This window comes from Nomia melanderi, chromosome 2, assembly GCF_051020985.1.
Source record: "Nomia melanderi isolate GNS246 chromosome 2, iyNomMela1, whole genome shotgun sequence".
In the NCBI taxonomy this organism is placed as follows: domain Eukaryota; kingdom Metazoa; phylum Arthropoda; class Insecta; order Hymenoptera; family Halictidae; genus Nomia; species Nomia melanderi.
This window is the reverse complement of record NC_135000.1, coordinates 22,771,567-22,789,324: the sequence shown is the minus strand read 5'-3', so window position 1 is coordinate 22,789,324 and position 17,758 is coordinate 22,771,567. Positions and strand designations below refer to the sequence as shown.

General features: G+C 48.4%; 1 protein-coding gene across 1 annotated transcript; it reads right to left on the bottom strand.

Annotated features, from left to right (window-relative positions):
- Window positions 1-7,883: 7,883 nt before the first annotated feature.
- Window positions 7,884-10,328, bottom strand: LOC143174239 (uncharacterized). The gene has a single exon (XM_076364739.1). The coding sequence runs from the start codon at window positions 9,315-9,317 to the stop codon at window positions 7,884-7,886; it is 1,434 nt and encodes a 477-aa protein (XP_076220854.1). The 5' UTR covers window positions 9,318-10,328.
- Window positions 10,329-17,758: the final 7,430 nt, after the last annotated feature.

Sequence of the window (17,758 nt, the reverse complement as noted above, 5' to 3'; positions counted from 1 at the left end):
AATTTGCATATCGGATCAGGCTCTGATAGAATTCCCAGCGAGCGGCGGCGTACATATGCATTTAAATTACACGCGTGTCCAAATAGAAAAATTGCTATCTGTCCGCGGCGCGCACGGCAAACTACCGGCTTTCCGCGCGCTTCTGGTTGCAAGTAAAACGAGCGAGCCTGCCAATTTCATTACTGACACGCGTGTCGCAGATGTATAATCACGTGTAACGATAGAGTTGTCCGTAATCCCAGACCGCGGCCGTGCCTCCTTAATTATTCGCGCGTAGACATTTGTCGCGTCATTACGCTTCCGTTCGTCGCCGACAGCGCAATTTCTCCGGGCGACGCGGCTCGCCGCGGGACTCGAACCACCGGATTCAACCCGCCTCGTCTCCGCCGATCCCGTTCCATCCCGCCTCATCCTGTTTCACCACGATTTTTCGTGTCCAGTATCGAATGTTCGTGTCACGAACAATCATTCCGAGTTTCCGCGCTCGCCGCTTCAAGAAGAAGATCTCAGCGCTCGAGGCTCTCGTAGGTCTAAACACAAGTGATAATATGGTGGCGAGGCCCTCGCGATCGCACAATAATGATAATTACGATCGTCGTTAATACGTCGTTAACTGTGATTTCATTTTAATGGTCGGACATGCTCGGAAGCCTCGATGCTAGGACAACGGAAGCTCTGTTTCCCCCATTGTCGCCGATCGGAATTCCTGGCTGACAGTTAAATAGCGTCGTTTACGCGACAGCAATTTGTAATATCGTTTCGAGGAAACAGCGATATTTATTCGACATACATATTTTTACCGTCGTTGAGAATGATCGGTAGCTTCTACGAATATTATTCGTTTCACGTCGAACTAGAAGTTTGAAGAAGCTCCGAAACATCGGTACACGGGGAACGGAGTAGAGGTTAATTAAACCGCGAGAAAGGAAAAGGGGGGATCGATGGAATCCGTGAAATATAAGCGGCGGAAGGGGGAGTAATGAAAAAAAGCGGGGATAATGGGAGATCGATCGAACGGTGCTCGATCTATAATAAAAGTATTTTACGATCGCTGGCTGCGATCGTTTAAAGAACAAGCCCGCCATTAACGGTCGTCCCGTTACACCTCAGAGCACGGTCCCCCGTTTCTCGCGAATGGAATCGATAAATCTTCGCGGTATTTATCGCGTAGATTTCTCATCGCGTGTCAGCCACGAGTTTCGCCCGGTCTTAACAAATCCGTGTCCGCGCCGGTAACACAATACCGCCATTTGTAGCGCGACGCCGTGCCGCGCCGGTACCGAAACGATCGTTCCAGGCGATCCGCGTCTATCTGAAAACACACTTTACGATATCTGGAACGAACGGAAGCCATTCATAGGTTTCTGTAGTCGGCCTCTAGGCCACAGGAACCCCGGCCCGGCGTGTATTATACGCGGATGGTGCGCGGCAGGCCGGGTTTGTTATCGTGTTCAGCCGCGGAGAACGGGAGGCACCTTCGATTTAACCTTAATAAGATCGATGGATCCCACGAGGCCGCCCCGATATGGAGCAACCTCTCGCTTCCACGCACGAACACGTCGACAACTCGCGCATACGTGTCCACTCGTGGTGGGGCACATCAGAAAACGCGGGTAAGGTTAATCTTCACCTCTTGCCCTACGATTTATTTCTCAACTATAATCGATACGACTACTTCGTTATTAATAATTTATTAATAGAAAAATACAGAATTAGAGGGATATTCTATATCAATCTTTGCTCTAAGGTATAATAATTGATAACGGAAGAAGAACTTTACGTTTCACACGATTTTACTTTTAGAAATAGAAAAATTGTATGCTACTTAAATATTCCCTCTTTATTGATTAGTATATATATATATATCATTAGACTTTATATGAAGATCGTTTAATAATTTTCAAGAAACATTTCGATAGATAAGTTGCAACGTTGTTTCATGCGAATTCTGATTCGAAATCGTACCACTGGATAAGAAGGATTCTTTCCCTTGGACACTTCTGTTCATAAGATGTTTCGAAAATTGTATTTTCAACCCTGAACTTTGAGGCACGTTTTCACGCTTTCCACGTGAATGATAGCCAATAAAGGTCGGTAATGTTCCCCGGCGAGCGGACTATTAATCTCTCGGACGTAACCGCGGCTTCTTTTCGTGGCGAATTAAATGCTTCAACTGTTTTACGGCGATCAAGGTGAGGGGTACCCTTACATTGATGATCCCCTCTCGGACACATTTTACATTTATAAGTCAGTCCCAGTCCGCGAGGAGCCGCGGGAGGATAGCGCAAGATCGAGAGCCATGCCCGCAAATTAATGTCTCTTTATTTCGTAGCGAGCATTTCGTTAAAGGTTGATTTATCACCGTATAGCGCTATATGGGACTGCCTTTTTATCGGACCGATCGCCCGCGGCCTCGATCGCTCCTTTAATTATGCAATGGCCGTACGGATCCTGTTCGCGGCCGAGAGTTAATAATAACGATCGCGGACCACGCGGGGATCTCGTTTCCTTTCTTTACGCGGGATTCCGAGGCTCTTGCTGTCGAAAGTGTCGGGAGGGTGGAGTCTTTCCGCTAATGGCGCGCCAAGGACGGGACGTGATAGCGTCGGTGTTAACGGAAGAAGTACACAACGGCACGTGAACCGATCCGGTGGTATGTGACACGCTGTTCAACAATACCAGGGTGAGAAATACATAACAAACTCAATCGTTATATTTTACAGCGATCTCAATTATTTTACCATAAAATTCGTGAGCACACCGAAGGTATTCACCTTATAATTCAAACTATATCCAAATAAATGTATTATGAATAAATAAACTCTTCAGGATACGGTAAAAAGTTGTACAACAAACTTGAAGTACAGCTTAATAAAGACTGATGTAACGATCAGAAATTCTTCAACAGAAAAAAGTTCCCGGAATCACGAAGGAAATACGAAAAAGTATTTCACGTTCTACAAATTAGAACCGGATTCATTACTACAATTCATTTCGTAACATCCCGTTATCGATAAAGTTACTTCACTGACAGATCCTCAAGGCCCAACAATGCGTCGTCCCCAATGCCCCCCAAGATGGTAATGTCAACGCATTTCCCGTGGCAGAAACCGTTCCCGCCGCCGTTGCGTCGGAAATTTTTGCGGGCAGCGCGGTGCCAATTAAAATTGCTATGCATTAACGGTCGGCCTGGCTAATCGAAACGGGCTCGCAGCCCTTTCTCCTCGTTAAGAAGTTGCATTCGCGCGCGGTGGACGGTTTCTCGTTTGTCGCGGTCGCGCTCGAAAATCGTCGATTTATCGCGAAGCCGCGGCAACCTAACGGCCGCTGGTTCCGTTGCGTTTTTCCACTGGCGCGAGCCCGTTCCGAGCAAAAATTCCCGCGTTTTCCCCGCGGCGCCGATACGCGCTTGCCCCGTTAATGGAAATATCTTCCGTGTGCGTTACACACTCCGCTCAGAAAACTAATTAACCATAACTTTCCGTAAATGGATTTAACGCCGCGATACCCTCGTTTTATTGCTCCGCCGCACCGGAGGCGGTAATTAATATATTCCACGGCGTACGAGACTGCGTCGCTTCGCCTGGCTTTTCAGCTTAAGAGACTTTGTCCCCGTGATTGCCGAACATTCGACTTATTCGAACATTGCTTCGACCGGACGCAACGCAAAGTTTTTTATCCTCATCTCTCTTGCAAACTAATTTTCATCCCCTATGTTTCGAATCGTATTATTATCGATTTTTATCACTGCTTTTTTAATTTTTCATGTGCTTCGGATTCGTTGAAATGGCACGCGTCCGTGTGTAGGTAATTTTGAAAAACATTAAAACATAAAATAATACAGCATCACTTTGAGTTAGGTATGAATTATATAGAATGAGGGGTACTTTTGATTTATGGTAGTATTTTAATGACATGGTACTCGAAAGTACCAATTCGGAGCAATTAAAGTACATAAGCGTTTCGTTCTGTGTTTAATGTTCTTTCTTCCTTCTAAATCGACAAGTTTACGCGAGGTTAAATGATAATGCTGCCAACATTAAAATCACTACATATCCAATAATCAAATTGATTTATAGGCATCGACCGTCCAAAGACAATGCACGCGACGCAACGCCATTGTCGATTCACCGTCGCACACGAAACGACGAATCGGCGGACGTTATCATCGAACGTTCAACAATCGCGGCTCCCTAACGAGCAGATGCGAGTAATAATTTGTACGACCACGCGTAAAACTTGCGCAACCTTCGCAAAGTTGATCGTATAATTACCCACATTCGCAATGATTAATCTTGGAAAAATTCCAGCACGTTCCCCGTACTTCCTGGCCGTTTTAGAAATATATCAATGTAAAAGGCAGCAGGTCGAGACGATTAATAACGGATTCATTCTCGCGATAACGCGCCGTTCGACGCGTCGTTTGATCGAACGGTGAAACGACCCGCGATAAAGTGCCATTAGCGTTTCCGAAGTTTTCCTACGTTGCCTAGCCGTTGAATTATAATATAAATCCAACGCGGAGAACTTGACTGAACGCGATATAATTTTCCTCGATCACGTTTCTTCTTTCCACGAGCGAAAAAGTAATCGGCAGAAGTTAATGGACGTCGATTACGCAAGGGTAGGGACTGCCATGAAATTTATCCGGGTCGCGATTATATTTTCTGTTTTCTCGGAGAAAATGAACGCGCGGAGGGCGCGCTAATTTGCGCAGGATATCGGAGCGCGCGCGAGGAAGCAAAAAGAATGAGTCGATCGCCCGCCCCTCTCTGCCCTTCCACCGATGCGATATCAAGCTGCAAGACCGGTGCAATAACAGTGATTAAGCTTTATCGTTGCCGTTTCAGCGGACTATTTATCTGTCGGACGCGAAATTACGCGCTGTAAAGACATAATAGGAACGTGAGCCAATATTGTCGTTCGTCCGCGACCGAACTCGTCACCCGGAACCGGCCCCACAAAAACTACCGGTTATTAATCGGGAATTTATCACTTTTACGTGTTTCATCGGACGTACGACTTCATTTGCCGCGTTTCCACGGGTCAAATTATTTCGCGCAAACGATTGTTGGAGTATTTGTTATTTGTTTAAGTAATTTTTATTTAGAAATTGAGCTTATTATCAAGAAAAGATGATATTGAAAGGAAAAGAGTTTTTCAGTAGAAATTATTCAGTGGATTTCAGCGCTTTCGCTGAATGGCGACGCCATTTTTCTATTTTTTTATTCATTATTAGCGAAGCTATCGTCACTTTTATTTCCTATTACTTCTATTAAAATTAAATCCTCAGGATTGTTATAATGTGAACGTTTCGTAGTTTTTATAGAAATGTTCTATTGTGGTAATCTTGTTTGTGTAATAATTGATGCGGGCAAATATAACGCATAGGTCTTTCTTACGCACACTGACTTCATTCGATCCATTCAATGGTCAAGCAACTACTCTAAAACGTTCTAAGTTCCCACTATTCAACGATAAGATCTAAATCTGATTAATAAAATTACATGTCATCTCGGTGCACCAATTAACCCACTACCGACGGACGCCGGGTCACTCGTTACTCGGGCACAGAAACTCCTCACTCGTAATTTATGAGTGGGTTTTCCTTCCTCTAAACTAATTATGCCAACCATTCATTTACCTATTACAGTGATTAACATCGCAGAACGAAAATTAGGGGAAACTGATAGATTTTAGAAGTCCGGCCAGACATTCTTATATTTGTATAATTGCCTCTGCGAAACTAATTAATTCAGCTATACGTTTCGAACAACGTCGAGAAAGAAGAGGCACATACATTATCACAACTTTTCTTATGTTTTTCCCAAAACAAGGCACCTTCGGAAAAGTAAAGATAATTGCATAGATAAAAGAAATCGTTAACCATTACACTCGCAATAACTTCTTTCACACACAATTAAACGCATCTCCCCCTCGTCACTTTTTATCCAATCCAGTACAATATTACTCTACCATAACCGCGAAAGCGACAAGGATCTATTACTCAACGGTAGATTATTCTCAACTGATTCCGACAAAAATAAACAGCCACGTGTGACTTTCGTCGGCAGAATTCCAAGCGGAACGATTCAAAAAGTGAAAACGCGACGGGATTGAAAAAGTCCCGGGGAATGCAGCGAGATCAATTTCACCTGGGAACCGGGATCGGAGAATTCCGGCGGCGACCGTCGCGAAACGATACAATGAATCATTTTCCCCTGAATGGAAAGCGTGTAGGAAAGTGTGCCCGGCACGGTAAAAAATCGGTCTGAGAAATTCGTGGCATTATCGGTTTCCTGCGTGGCGCGAAACTATTAAAATACAATGGGGTCGCGCGCGTCCACGGTCGAGCCGGTCGCGTTAGTCGGATTTTTCCCCAGCACAATAAGCGACGGACCGGGCCGCGCCGCGCCGCGACGGCAATAATTTTCATGGAACACGCATCCGCGGAACACCGGTGCCACGGGGGCCGTTGAAAGGCGACGCAACACATCTCCCGGATCGGTTCGCGCTGTTCCACGCCGTGGAGATGCTCGGCGAAACGGAGCCACCGATCTAATAGGGCCGCCGATTATTTACCGACGGTTTGCATAAGAATACGACAACTGAATGACCTATAGGAAATTGTTGTCCGCCGGCACAAAAGCCGCGAGAAATAGTTAATCGCGTATCCCCGCGGTACACGGGTTGATTTATGGGGCGTAGGGCAGCTTTATTCCTCCGAGGCGCTTAACAATTGTTTCCCGACAATGAGCGTATATCAAGATATGAGTGACACGACGAAACGTTTTCTACCATTCATCAAGCCGGCACTCGGACGGCCGACCGGAGTAATTACACGTTTCCCGGTGTCGTTTGAAAGGAGCATCCATCTGCCACGCGAAACCGGGAAACAATTCCACGCTCGGCCGAGATAAATCTTCGATACCGGCCGAGAAAAGCCACGGGGACGCAGCGCCGCGTGACAAATCGGTATCGGCCTGTTCGTCCGGCGGGCCTCGTTGAATATTCAAAAATGGAAATCGATCGAGCGCGGAGAGCGCACGTCGTTCCGATTCTTGACGCGACTTCTTCGGACCGTCCACCCGGATTTCGTGTTTATTTTTACGCGCGTCTTAATTAGCCGGCGACGTAACACGGGGGAAAGAAGTGGAGGACGCATTGCGATTAACACGGAATTTCGTTGTTCGAGGTTTGAATTATTAATATCGCAATTAAAATCGGTCACCCCGGGACGGGGACGCGGATCGGATCGAGCCAACGGCCGGTCGAGTTTTATTTATGCCCGGGATATCGTCACGAGCACTTCTGCTCCGAAGAGTTGTGGGATAATTAGCCGGGCCGTTGCCCGCGAAAAAAACAGACGAGCCGATACCGCGAATAAAATTGTCGGGATCGTGACGGACCCATTGCTGAACGACCACGGCCCCACTTGCATAACGACTAGAAACCGTTTCTCCCAGGGCGTGAAATAATTTCCTTCGCAGATGAAATTTCTACAGCGATGCACTTCGGCACGCTTTACAGCCGCTAATGAGCGGACCCGTTATTAAGCGATTGTTTACGTCTCCACCCTCATGAAAATCGAACAATAACCTTCAGTCCGCGGGCTGTATCGAATAAGTTGGATGAAAATCACGAGCGGAACCTTTTACGAGATCGCCGTAATTACTTCTGCGGTGATTCATTTCCGAAGTTGCCGACAGATCCCGGTGTTTCCTTTTCGTACACGATTATCTTACATATTATCTAACGAACACCGTGGGATTATTCGAACTTCCACAAGCATACAACTTTACGAGGATACTTATTTGCTAATAACTTAAGGTATCGATATCTCTACTCTTTTCGTTATCTAGGATCTATATGTATTACCGACGCTAATTAGGAGATACAACACTAGAATTCTTTGTATTTGATAGAAGAAACTCACCGGAAGATGGTCGATCCGAGTATCTGGTGCAGTAGACCCATGCCGGCCAGGGCAGCTGCTTCCCAGGCTCGGTCGCAGGTGGTGCGGGCGTGTTCGAAGCAGGATTCGTGGTCACACTGCCCGGCGAGGTGTTCGTCGTCGAGCTGGTCTCCGAGTTGCTCTTCTCCGAGGTCTCGGACGACGACTCGAGGAAGTCCTTGGTAAGGTCGATGGGTCTCGACGAGACCTTCTTCGGCCGTGATTTCTTCAGCGATATCGGATCGGTGATCCGCCTACCGAAGTCCGCCTTCAGGATATTGTCTATACTGAACTTCAAGCCGGCTTGATGCTGCAGGTTGTTGTTATTGTTGTGATTGTTGTGGTGATTCGTGTTGTTGATGCCGTTGTTCTGCACACCATTGCTGCCCGGCATCGTTCTACCGTTCTCGTCTCTGATACCTGGCGAGACGGGACTGCCGGGATCTCTTTGAAGAATCTTGTTGACCGAGAGTCGATGCTGGTGCACCGAGTTCGCCGGGATGTGCTGCACCTGGGAGGTCTGGTGAAGATGAACGTGGCTATTCGCGTGGTGCAAGTGTTGCCCTGGATGAGGCATCAGAGAGGCGGTCTCTCTGGGGTCTCTGCAAGCGGTTGGATGGAGGACAGGGGTTGTAGCTTGAAGACCGGCGACCGTCATGGCCGACGGTGGTGACAAGGAGAGTCTGGTCACCAGAGGCACGCTGATCGGCGTCCTGTGCAGTCTCTCAACGGTCGGATAGATAATCTCGTGGCCGAGGCTGTGCTGCACCCGCGTCGGATAGTCGGAGATCTCGGATTCCCTTGACGAGTATCGGGGCAGCAAGTGTTGCGGATGACTGGATTGATACCTGGGTACTATCACGTCCTGGATAGCTTCCGGACGACCGGGCGAAGAGGCCGTGGCGGAGGAAGACGCCGGTGACCTCACCGAGGAGGCCGTGGGGGACGAGGGCGGCTGACTGTAACCCGGTGGACTCGGAGCTGGTATGTGATTAGTGGTGCGCTGATAAAACGCGTCGTTGCAGCTCGCTGAGCTGGAAGGCGATGGTGTTGCCGATGTCCTCGTGTTCTCCTCGTCGCGAAAGTCGCCGCCCCGGCTGCTCGCCGATTCCTGGTCATACCTGACTGAACCGCAGCCACGGATTCCAACGACGCTCGTGGGCGTCGGCTCGCTACCGACGCTCAACACCTCGCTGGTATCGCTTTCGCAATCGCTGTCAGGGTTGTTGCCGTCACTTCCCCGTATCTGCTCCCGTTTCACCGAGTCTCCGGACTCCAATCGGGTTGCCAGGTGATTATGCCTGATTTCGTGGAGATCCGACGACTCCAACCCCGTCGACGACTCCGGGGGTGTGTTCGACATCTTTTCCGCTTCCTTTTTTTTCTTGCGGTTTCCTCGTTGTCGAAAACTTTACGCTATCGAGTCAACCGGACTGAAATGTTTAGGCCACATTTGTTCCGAACGTCCTCGAGACAGCGTCTATTGTCTAGCGCCTGAAGTTCTCTTTTCTTATTTGAAATTGAAAATCGGTGTGCCGATTCTAGTCGGTTCGGGTTTACCTACCTCACGGATTCCGTCCGTTTCGAGCTACCCGGACGATCATCCTCCGACAGGACTCCCGTTCGATCGTCTGCCGACGACGCCCGTTAGCGCTGTACCCCCAACATGTTGATCGTTCGGTTATCGCAGGGTAGATTACTCGACGCACTCGTTTAGCCAAGAAACCTCGGTAAACGTCCCCAGACTGTACCGGTGATCCTCAAACACTAAGTACTCCAATCCTTTGCCGACGGACACTGTTCAGCCCTGTTCATGACCGACCACCGTGACGATTGCCGAGGTCGCTCCTCATTCTCCCCCGCGAACAGAGTGTTCCCTCGCTCGACACACCGAATGTGGATCAGTCTCGCCGCGTCGCCGGCTCATTCATCTGACTGACAGTCCGATCGGCAGCCAATAACGCCGTTCCCACAATGGTTCCCGGTGATTGCGAGCCCGTCGGACCGCTCCGAACTCTCGATACGTCCATAATCCATCGCACTTCTCACTGTCGGGTCGTGTATCCCGCCCGTGGAATCCTCGCGGCGGAGGAACCGCGGTAGATTCGACCCAGGCTCTCGGTAGAGATCCCGAGGGGCGACGTAGACGCGCACTGAACGAACGGCCAGCAGGCGGCCCAGGCGAACCGAGGCAAAGGGGACCGACCGGCCGAGACGGGTCAGTCTTGGCGGCGAGACCAACGGGCGGAACGCTCGGGGACACGGACGGGTCCAGGTGACGATCGGCGGAAACGTGGAGGTCCTGCACGGCGCTGGTAGACGCGAGTTTCAACGGAACCGTTGTGCGACGCTGTGGGATCCAGGCCGGGCTGGTTGTCCAGTTGGTTGCCGCGGAGCGTCTGCGGCGAGGAAGCGGCGGGAGGGCCGACGATGGGCGTTCCTGGGCGTCGTTTCTACACCCGGCACGCCCACCAGCTGACCTCTCCAGGGGTGAGGACCCTGTCTAGGGGCGCGACCACTCGACATCTGTCGGCTGTTGCGAGAACCCAGAAACCCGTCACGCCCAGTCTTCCACCACTCCGCGGAACCAGCTGCTGATAGGTAACCCAGAACCCTACCTCCCCTCTACCGACTGTAACGTTCATCCTCCTCCCACTTGGACTACCTACGATCGCGTCTTCCTCCAACTTACTCTCGCGTCACTGTTCATCCCCACTCTTGCTATTCAGCTCCCCACTTTACTCGTGTTTATATCTCTGCCCTCTCGCTTCGACGATCAGCTTCTCCGTTCCACCCGGTTCGCCGAACGTTCTCCGTTGTACTTCTGGGATCCTCTAACTGCTAGCCGGTGATCCAGTACGCTGCCCCTGCCTGGTTCGCTTGTCCTTTTTAGTCGGACGGTGTTCGTCTTCTTCCTCCTCCTCCTCCTCCTCTTCTTCTTCTTTCTCCCGGTCTCTCGTACTCGATTTATCCCCTCCGCGAGCGTTTATCGCGTCGGGTTTCCAGATTGTCCCCCTCCCTCTGCCACCCCCTGCCGTTTCCCCTCCCCAAGCCGCTCCCCTCCTCATCCCTTGGAACGACCCTCGTTGCAGCGTTCACCTAGCTCTGTCTCCAGCACGTTCTGCCTGTTCTTTCTGATTCCTCTATCTGCTCTTAGGTGATCCGGCTCTTAGCTCCTGCCACGTTTAGCTTCCCTCGGCAACCCCCGCCGTCTACCGACCGCTTGCGCGGTCGCTCTTCAGCCCCCGAACGAGGTTGCGTAGCCTCTTCTATTTTTCCTCGTTCGAACTCATTGCTTTTCGCTGGCTCCCGCGGACCAGTTATCTTCGCCAATTCGATCGGTGTCTCCTCCCGCTCCGCTTCAACCGTCTCAGCCCCCCGCGCTATTACTGTGTTTCTCGCGATTCGTTCCGCGCCGTCTTGGCTCGCCGCGCGATCGTTCCGTGGTCCGCGATCGTTTTCCCGGCCGCTGGATAAATCAATTGCGAACCGCCGCCCGCCCCATCCTCTCCCCACGATGATCGCCGCTATTACGGTAATACGGCTGTTGTAACAATGCCCATTCGGGCACGTACCACGGGTCCTATCTCGCCAATTTCATCTTTAATGCTGAGTTATTGGGGGCCGGGGTTAAGTCGCGAACAATTTGCGTGCATTCTTAATCGGCCTCGGGAGATTGAAGCGACCATTCCTGCTCGCGCTCATACATATTTAGCCGGCGCGATCGCGGGCACGCGGTGCCCGGAGAAACATCTTATCTGATATATTTACTTCATTGTTGCGCCCTTCGACGGCTCACCCATCATCGGATCGGATGTGTTATCGACTGGACGTGTATCTTGTTCCCGCTCGATTCCTTTGGCGAGAGATTCGAATAGAATACACACATTTTCTAGCGTATTTCGTTTGAAATACACAAAAAAGAACGAGTGGAAGTTGAATGATATCAATTTTACATTCAACTTTTTGTTACATACCAATTCCCAGGCTTCTTAATCTTCTTTGTCGAAGGATTCGGTTATACATAGAAATTTCCTGTTACATTAATCCTATTAAAATATAAAAGGAAAAGTTTAATCCCCTTTTTCGAAGACCTCGAACAGAATAGGAAAAATGAAAGATACTTCCATGTAGAATTTTCTAATTACATTGAGCTTATCAAACTATAAATATAGATCTTTAATCTTCTTTGTGGAAAAAATTTAACGGAATATAAACATTCTCCGCTAACGAAGAATCTTTTATGAAATCATAAATGGAGGTTTCTAATTTTCCTTAATATATATTTATCAAGCAAATTTTCAAAAAGGTTTACAAATTTTTCGAATCTTCACCGACACACCGATCACGAGGATCAGATAACGAGACACTGCGGGAAGCGGAGATGCACAGGTCCGTGGACGGGGTGCGTTACCGCGGCGAACGATCGATCCCCGGGGCCGGTTTTTCACCCTCGAAAAGGTGGCGTGCATGCGCGCCGTGAATCACGTATTCATTTTTCGTCGGGGGCCTCGCGAGGAGCTCGGGGCGCGCGCGTCAACGTGCTCTCGAGGCGATCGTTAAGCCTCATTATGGGCCGATCTTCGAGCGGATAGACCGTGCTCGGGCAAAAAAATGTCGGCTCGTAAATCGTCGGTCAGGTGAAAAGTTGAAGCGCGTCGACATCGATCGGCGGACCCGTGCGACTACGACGACGCTCGATTCGACTTCCTCTCTATATCGAGATGAAACGATTTCCTCGTTTCGAGCGATCGGAATTATCGAACAGTACGGATCGACGCGAAGATTCCTCGCGGCTTCTTACGGCTGTTACTTTCACTCGAAGCCCGCTTATCGAATAATAAGGCTGATAATTACGTGCTCACCGTGTGCGCGGAATATAAAATATTCAATTCGTTTTGTTAAAGCGGGTCGGCGATTATCTGGGGAACATTTTTCGGCTGCGATATTAATTCACCGTTAGCAGGCGACGTTTCTTCTGCGCCCGGAATCGCCGTAGATTAATTACCGAACGAGTCTCGCCGGAAGGTCCCAAAGACGCTCCGCCGGTATCGGTTCTCGGCGGCCTTCTTATTTTTCCCGCGAAGAAGCGAAATTTATCGCCGAGTAATTCCGGATTCACCGCGCGCCTCGTCCGCGCCGAGGGAACGCGGAAATCTATGCTAATCCGATCGAATCCTACCGGGATAGTATCTGGCCAGCGTAGGCACGGTAAGACCCGCGCAAAACCTTTTACGGCTTCCTTCAATGGGAATTGTCATTTATGGGAATTAAACGGGTGGGGGTGACTTCGATTGGCAGTTGCATGCACCAGGAAAACTTCTTACCGCGCGCGAAGGGTTACGATGAATCACGTCAATTGTAGCGCGCGCGAGCGCACGATGGCTTCTCCTACGGGGAAGGAAAAAAAAGGAGAGGGAGGAACGCATCGAGAAAACGCCGAAAATGAGCTGTCGAGTAACCGATGCTCCTCGCCGGAATTGCTCGTGAACACGTCACCGAGAAGTAACGACGCATTGTTAACCGCGTTGACGCGAGGAAGCGATGTTTATGCGCGCAACCTGTGTTCAAGTTATCACCGAGTTGAACACTTAACAAGCTGTTCCTCATATCACCGGCGGGCTTCTCGTTAGCGGCCCGTTCCTTTCATCGAGCATCTCAAACTAACTGGCAGCCATACGAATCGTCGAAAAGCTCGTCTCTGTTTATTGGTCTAGTTTCTTGTATCTTCATGTTTGCACCGAGTGGATGCGACGAAGAATCGTTTAGTCCCGTTTCGCTCTTATCAATCTCGACCTATTTTTCTAAGGGCATACTTACTCTAACATTAATTTCCGGAATTCATTCTTCGCTTATCGTTTCTGTTCCATTAAACCTTCCATTCTTAATAGCTTGTCTAAAATATTCATCCCCAATTTCATAGGAGTACAATAGAAAATTGTCCACATGTTGAAGGGTGGATGTCAAAATCATCGAAGGACATATTCAAAAACACAGAGCTAAGGGTTTCCTTCGCGTATTTCTTCCGCGAAATTGACTTCGTATTCGAGCGGCCAGTTCTTTGTCCCAGGACACTTGCTCCCCGCCCTTTCCACGATTCAGTCCCTTCCAGTCGAGACGAATCCGTAGATCGCGGGATTAAGATTCTCCCTGGTCCCTGGTTGGCGAAACCCGGCTAAGAAACGCGGGGACTCGTTACCGCCAGTCGGCTTCGTAAATTTCGTTAACGCGGACTACCTCGCATTCTCGCCTTAACGAGCGTCCACGCGCTCGTTAGTGTCCTCGGGGCTTCTGTTTAGGTGCACCCTGCGGGTTGAACGCGGCCGCGCGCGCGCGCTCTCTCGGCGGCCCGCTCTCATTCGTCGAGCCGACGCGGCCGAGCCACTCCTCGGGCCGCATCGGTAGCTGATTAAATAGCCTCTGAATTTTAATTGCACCCCGTGTTCGGCACGATACGCCAGCACCTGGACGCTCGCCGGGGCGTAGCGGAGCGAGGGGTGAGTTCATTTGGGGGATTAAGTACTCGTTTTAGTAGGTAGCTAATTCGGGGTAATGGTCTCCCGAGCGAAGTCTATCTGTTGATTGGCTTTTGAAATAATGGAAACCTTAGATACGAGAACGTCTACGACCTTGCACGCTGTTCTCCATTTTTCTCTTTTTGCGAATAATCCCGCCGCCACGTGTATTTGCGTGGTTTGCACAGTTTTTCTCAAGCGAGAGAATCATTTTCCCGGGACGAAGGTAATAGTTACGTCTAGTTACGCGATTGATAAAACTATTTGTCCCGACGTTTCCGTTGGAACTCGTCCCAGCGGTGGCATGCAGCGAAATGTTCGTGACGATTAAACACCGATAACGTCCGATTATGAACTCGTTCGAATATTTATCTTCGAAGCGCAGTTTCGAAACCAGCCCCGATGAAATTTCCATGGGAACTTCATTTCACGGTGAATTATTGGCGTCGTTCGCCACCGGTTTCAAGCGAGTCTGTTTTAGGAGCGAATTAACGATTCGGACGGCAACACGGTGCACCGATTTCCCTCGGGAGGTCTATTATCGACACATGTCGCGCTTTTATCCTTCCACGACGACTATCATTTTCGCGATCGCGGGGCTGATTTTTTCTCTCGTTAAGATGTTATCGTTTCGAGAATAATTGGTCGAAGCGATGACGGGGTGACCGGCCTCCGTTTGCCGGTGTTCGCATCGATTTCTCCGGTATCGAGTCGCCGGGCACTGCCGCTACGATGAAAGAAGGTGCCAATTTTGCTCCGATAAGCAACCTTCCCTCCCTGAAACTTTAAAAAACATTGTTGGCCCCTCCCCGCTCTTCTAGCCGGCCTTCCCTTCTTTACTTTCTTTGTCATCATCAAGCCCGACGGTGCTCCTTATCCTCTTTGTTCTCTCTTTTGAAGTCTCGAAACTGAAGAGAAACTGGCCCTGGCGTTATTAAGATAATCACTACGGATAAAGTATCGAAGGTTGCGGGAGCGACTTCACTTTCAGCATACTAGCAAGAAGCGTATTTTTCATTCGAAGTAAACACTTCAAGGACTTCAACAACTTCATTCGCACCAGCAATTTAAGCGTAAAATTTAATTCGCGAATATATTTATTACAGAAGGAGATCATTGTATTACAATATTGTCCTTCGTAGTTTATCTTTTCAACACTTTCAAGGCGCGATTTTAATTATGGTTTGGTCGAATGTAAAAAGTTAGTACTGCACAGAGAATAAAATTCTCCATACAACTGCAACAAACAGAAATCACTTGTGCGAAAATTTCTTGAAGATCCAAAGCCATAGTATCTAATTTTCATCTCCTGTTCCACTAGAGTTTCTCAAATTCGGCTCCCAGGGACCTCGAGTCGTTGATTCCTGCTCATTTTTCTCCGTGATACTCTCATTATCGCGTGCCGGCGATCACGCGAGATCACGCAAGAGGTCTTGAGTTATACTCGCAGATAGGTCACGGAGGAAATCGTCGAGGAGCATCTATCAGAGTTTATCTGACCGCAAACCCACCCCCGCCAGAACTCAACCGGATCCCGTTCGCTGATCGTACACCAGGAACCGGTCAGCCGTATTCAATGAAATGATTTAATCAAAAGCAAACGCGGATCCCAAGTGTGCGCAAAATTTCCAAGGCAGAAGCACGCTCCGTTATTTTTATTCGGATCGGCGCTCGGTGAAAAACGTATAAGACTCGTCCGCCATATTTCGTTCGCTATCTGCGCGACCCAAACGTTTGCTACATTAAATACTGCGGGAACGTTCGTTTCATTAACGGAATATCAAACGCAATTATTAATCTACACAATATCGAATTATGTACTTTATCATCGACATTACTTCGCATTTCGAAATATTTTTAAATCGGCGTTGGATTAATCATTAACCCTTTGTACTCCATAGATGCCCCTCAGTCACCAATTGATTCGATACATCAAAATTGTAAAGCTCAATAAAGTTTGAAATATTGAAATAAAATAGTTCCATTCCCCAATTTATTTGCTATTTCTCGTTAAATTAGTTTCAGAAAATATCATCTGTATCTGATTAGAAAATGTTGATTATTTCTAGTGAAATACTGGAGTACAAAGGGTTAAATCAACCTTCGAAATCGACGGAATGAAATAGTCCTTCCACAAGTTTGGTTCGTAATCCGTGTCCTAAGTGTTTACTAAGCGGACGCCATCGCGGCGCCATCGTTCCTTCGAAATATAGTCTCAATTAGCTCGCGCCATCTTTCCCAAAATCTTCGGGGCTCGATTTCGATGCGATGAACTTCTCGCGGAAAAGTTCGAAAGATCGGTGATTAAATTTCCATTAAAAACGCACAAATCATCGCGTCCGCGTGTGGGACGGTGGTGACGGACGAGGGGAATCAAAAAGGATCGTCGGTTAAATCATAGCTGGCCAGGGAAACGAGGAAACAGCGCGCGTCGTCGAATTATGCGCGGCATTTACCCGCGCAATAATTCAGCAAACGTTGCCTCGCGCTGGGGAGACCTAACAGCGATTCCGGTCGGGCATAACTTCCGCGAGCCGCTATCGCGGAACTCCACACCTCTACTTTATTAAGTGTATACACAGGACGCGCTTTACCACGCGGACGAGCCATGCACGACGATCCGCGCGCGTACAAAGATGTTCACGGAATGCGTTTCAGATCGCGGTCAGGCTTGTTCTACAATTGGCGTGCTGTGAATCACGATCGTATAGTCAAATGTCATCGGAACGGACACTTTTTTACCTTTCCAAATCTGATCTTTGTTTTATTTTAATTTCATTTTCATGGAAGTTTGCAATCTTATAATCGAATCAGAATATTTCTACGGTTAAGTTAGATGCACTGCGATTACATTGGATCGAAAAATATTTAAACATAAGAAAAAGGAATATAGATAAAAAATACGAACGCGATATTAGGCTGGAAGATGGGGTTAGCTTTTAAGCAATTAGGTTTTCATTTGTAGTTTGTATAGATACATTAATAGAAACATTGATCCCAGACAGCACCTCTAGAATATTGAATAAACCATCAGTTATATAGTTCTCAGTATTATATAACATTAGGGAAAATATGATCGCGTGATTATTGATTAAGAGCGCAGGCCCTGATATTCAGCGATACAATGAAATTACACGATATTATTTTCCCATTGGCATAGTTATGGCTATCGCGTTAAATCTATTGCAGGCTCGTGCAAACCAAATTCTGTGCTTCATCGTCCGTTATCCGCAATCTTTCCGTAGCAATGGTCTTGATTTTATGCGGAAAGGAATTTCACAGGGAGTTT

Bases quoted from the DNA above. Each gene is read 5' to 3' on its own strand.
- LOC143174239 (XM_076364739.1), bottom strand. From the start codon at position 9,317: ATGTCGAACACACCCCCGGAGTCGTCGACGGGGTTGGAGTCGTCGGAT.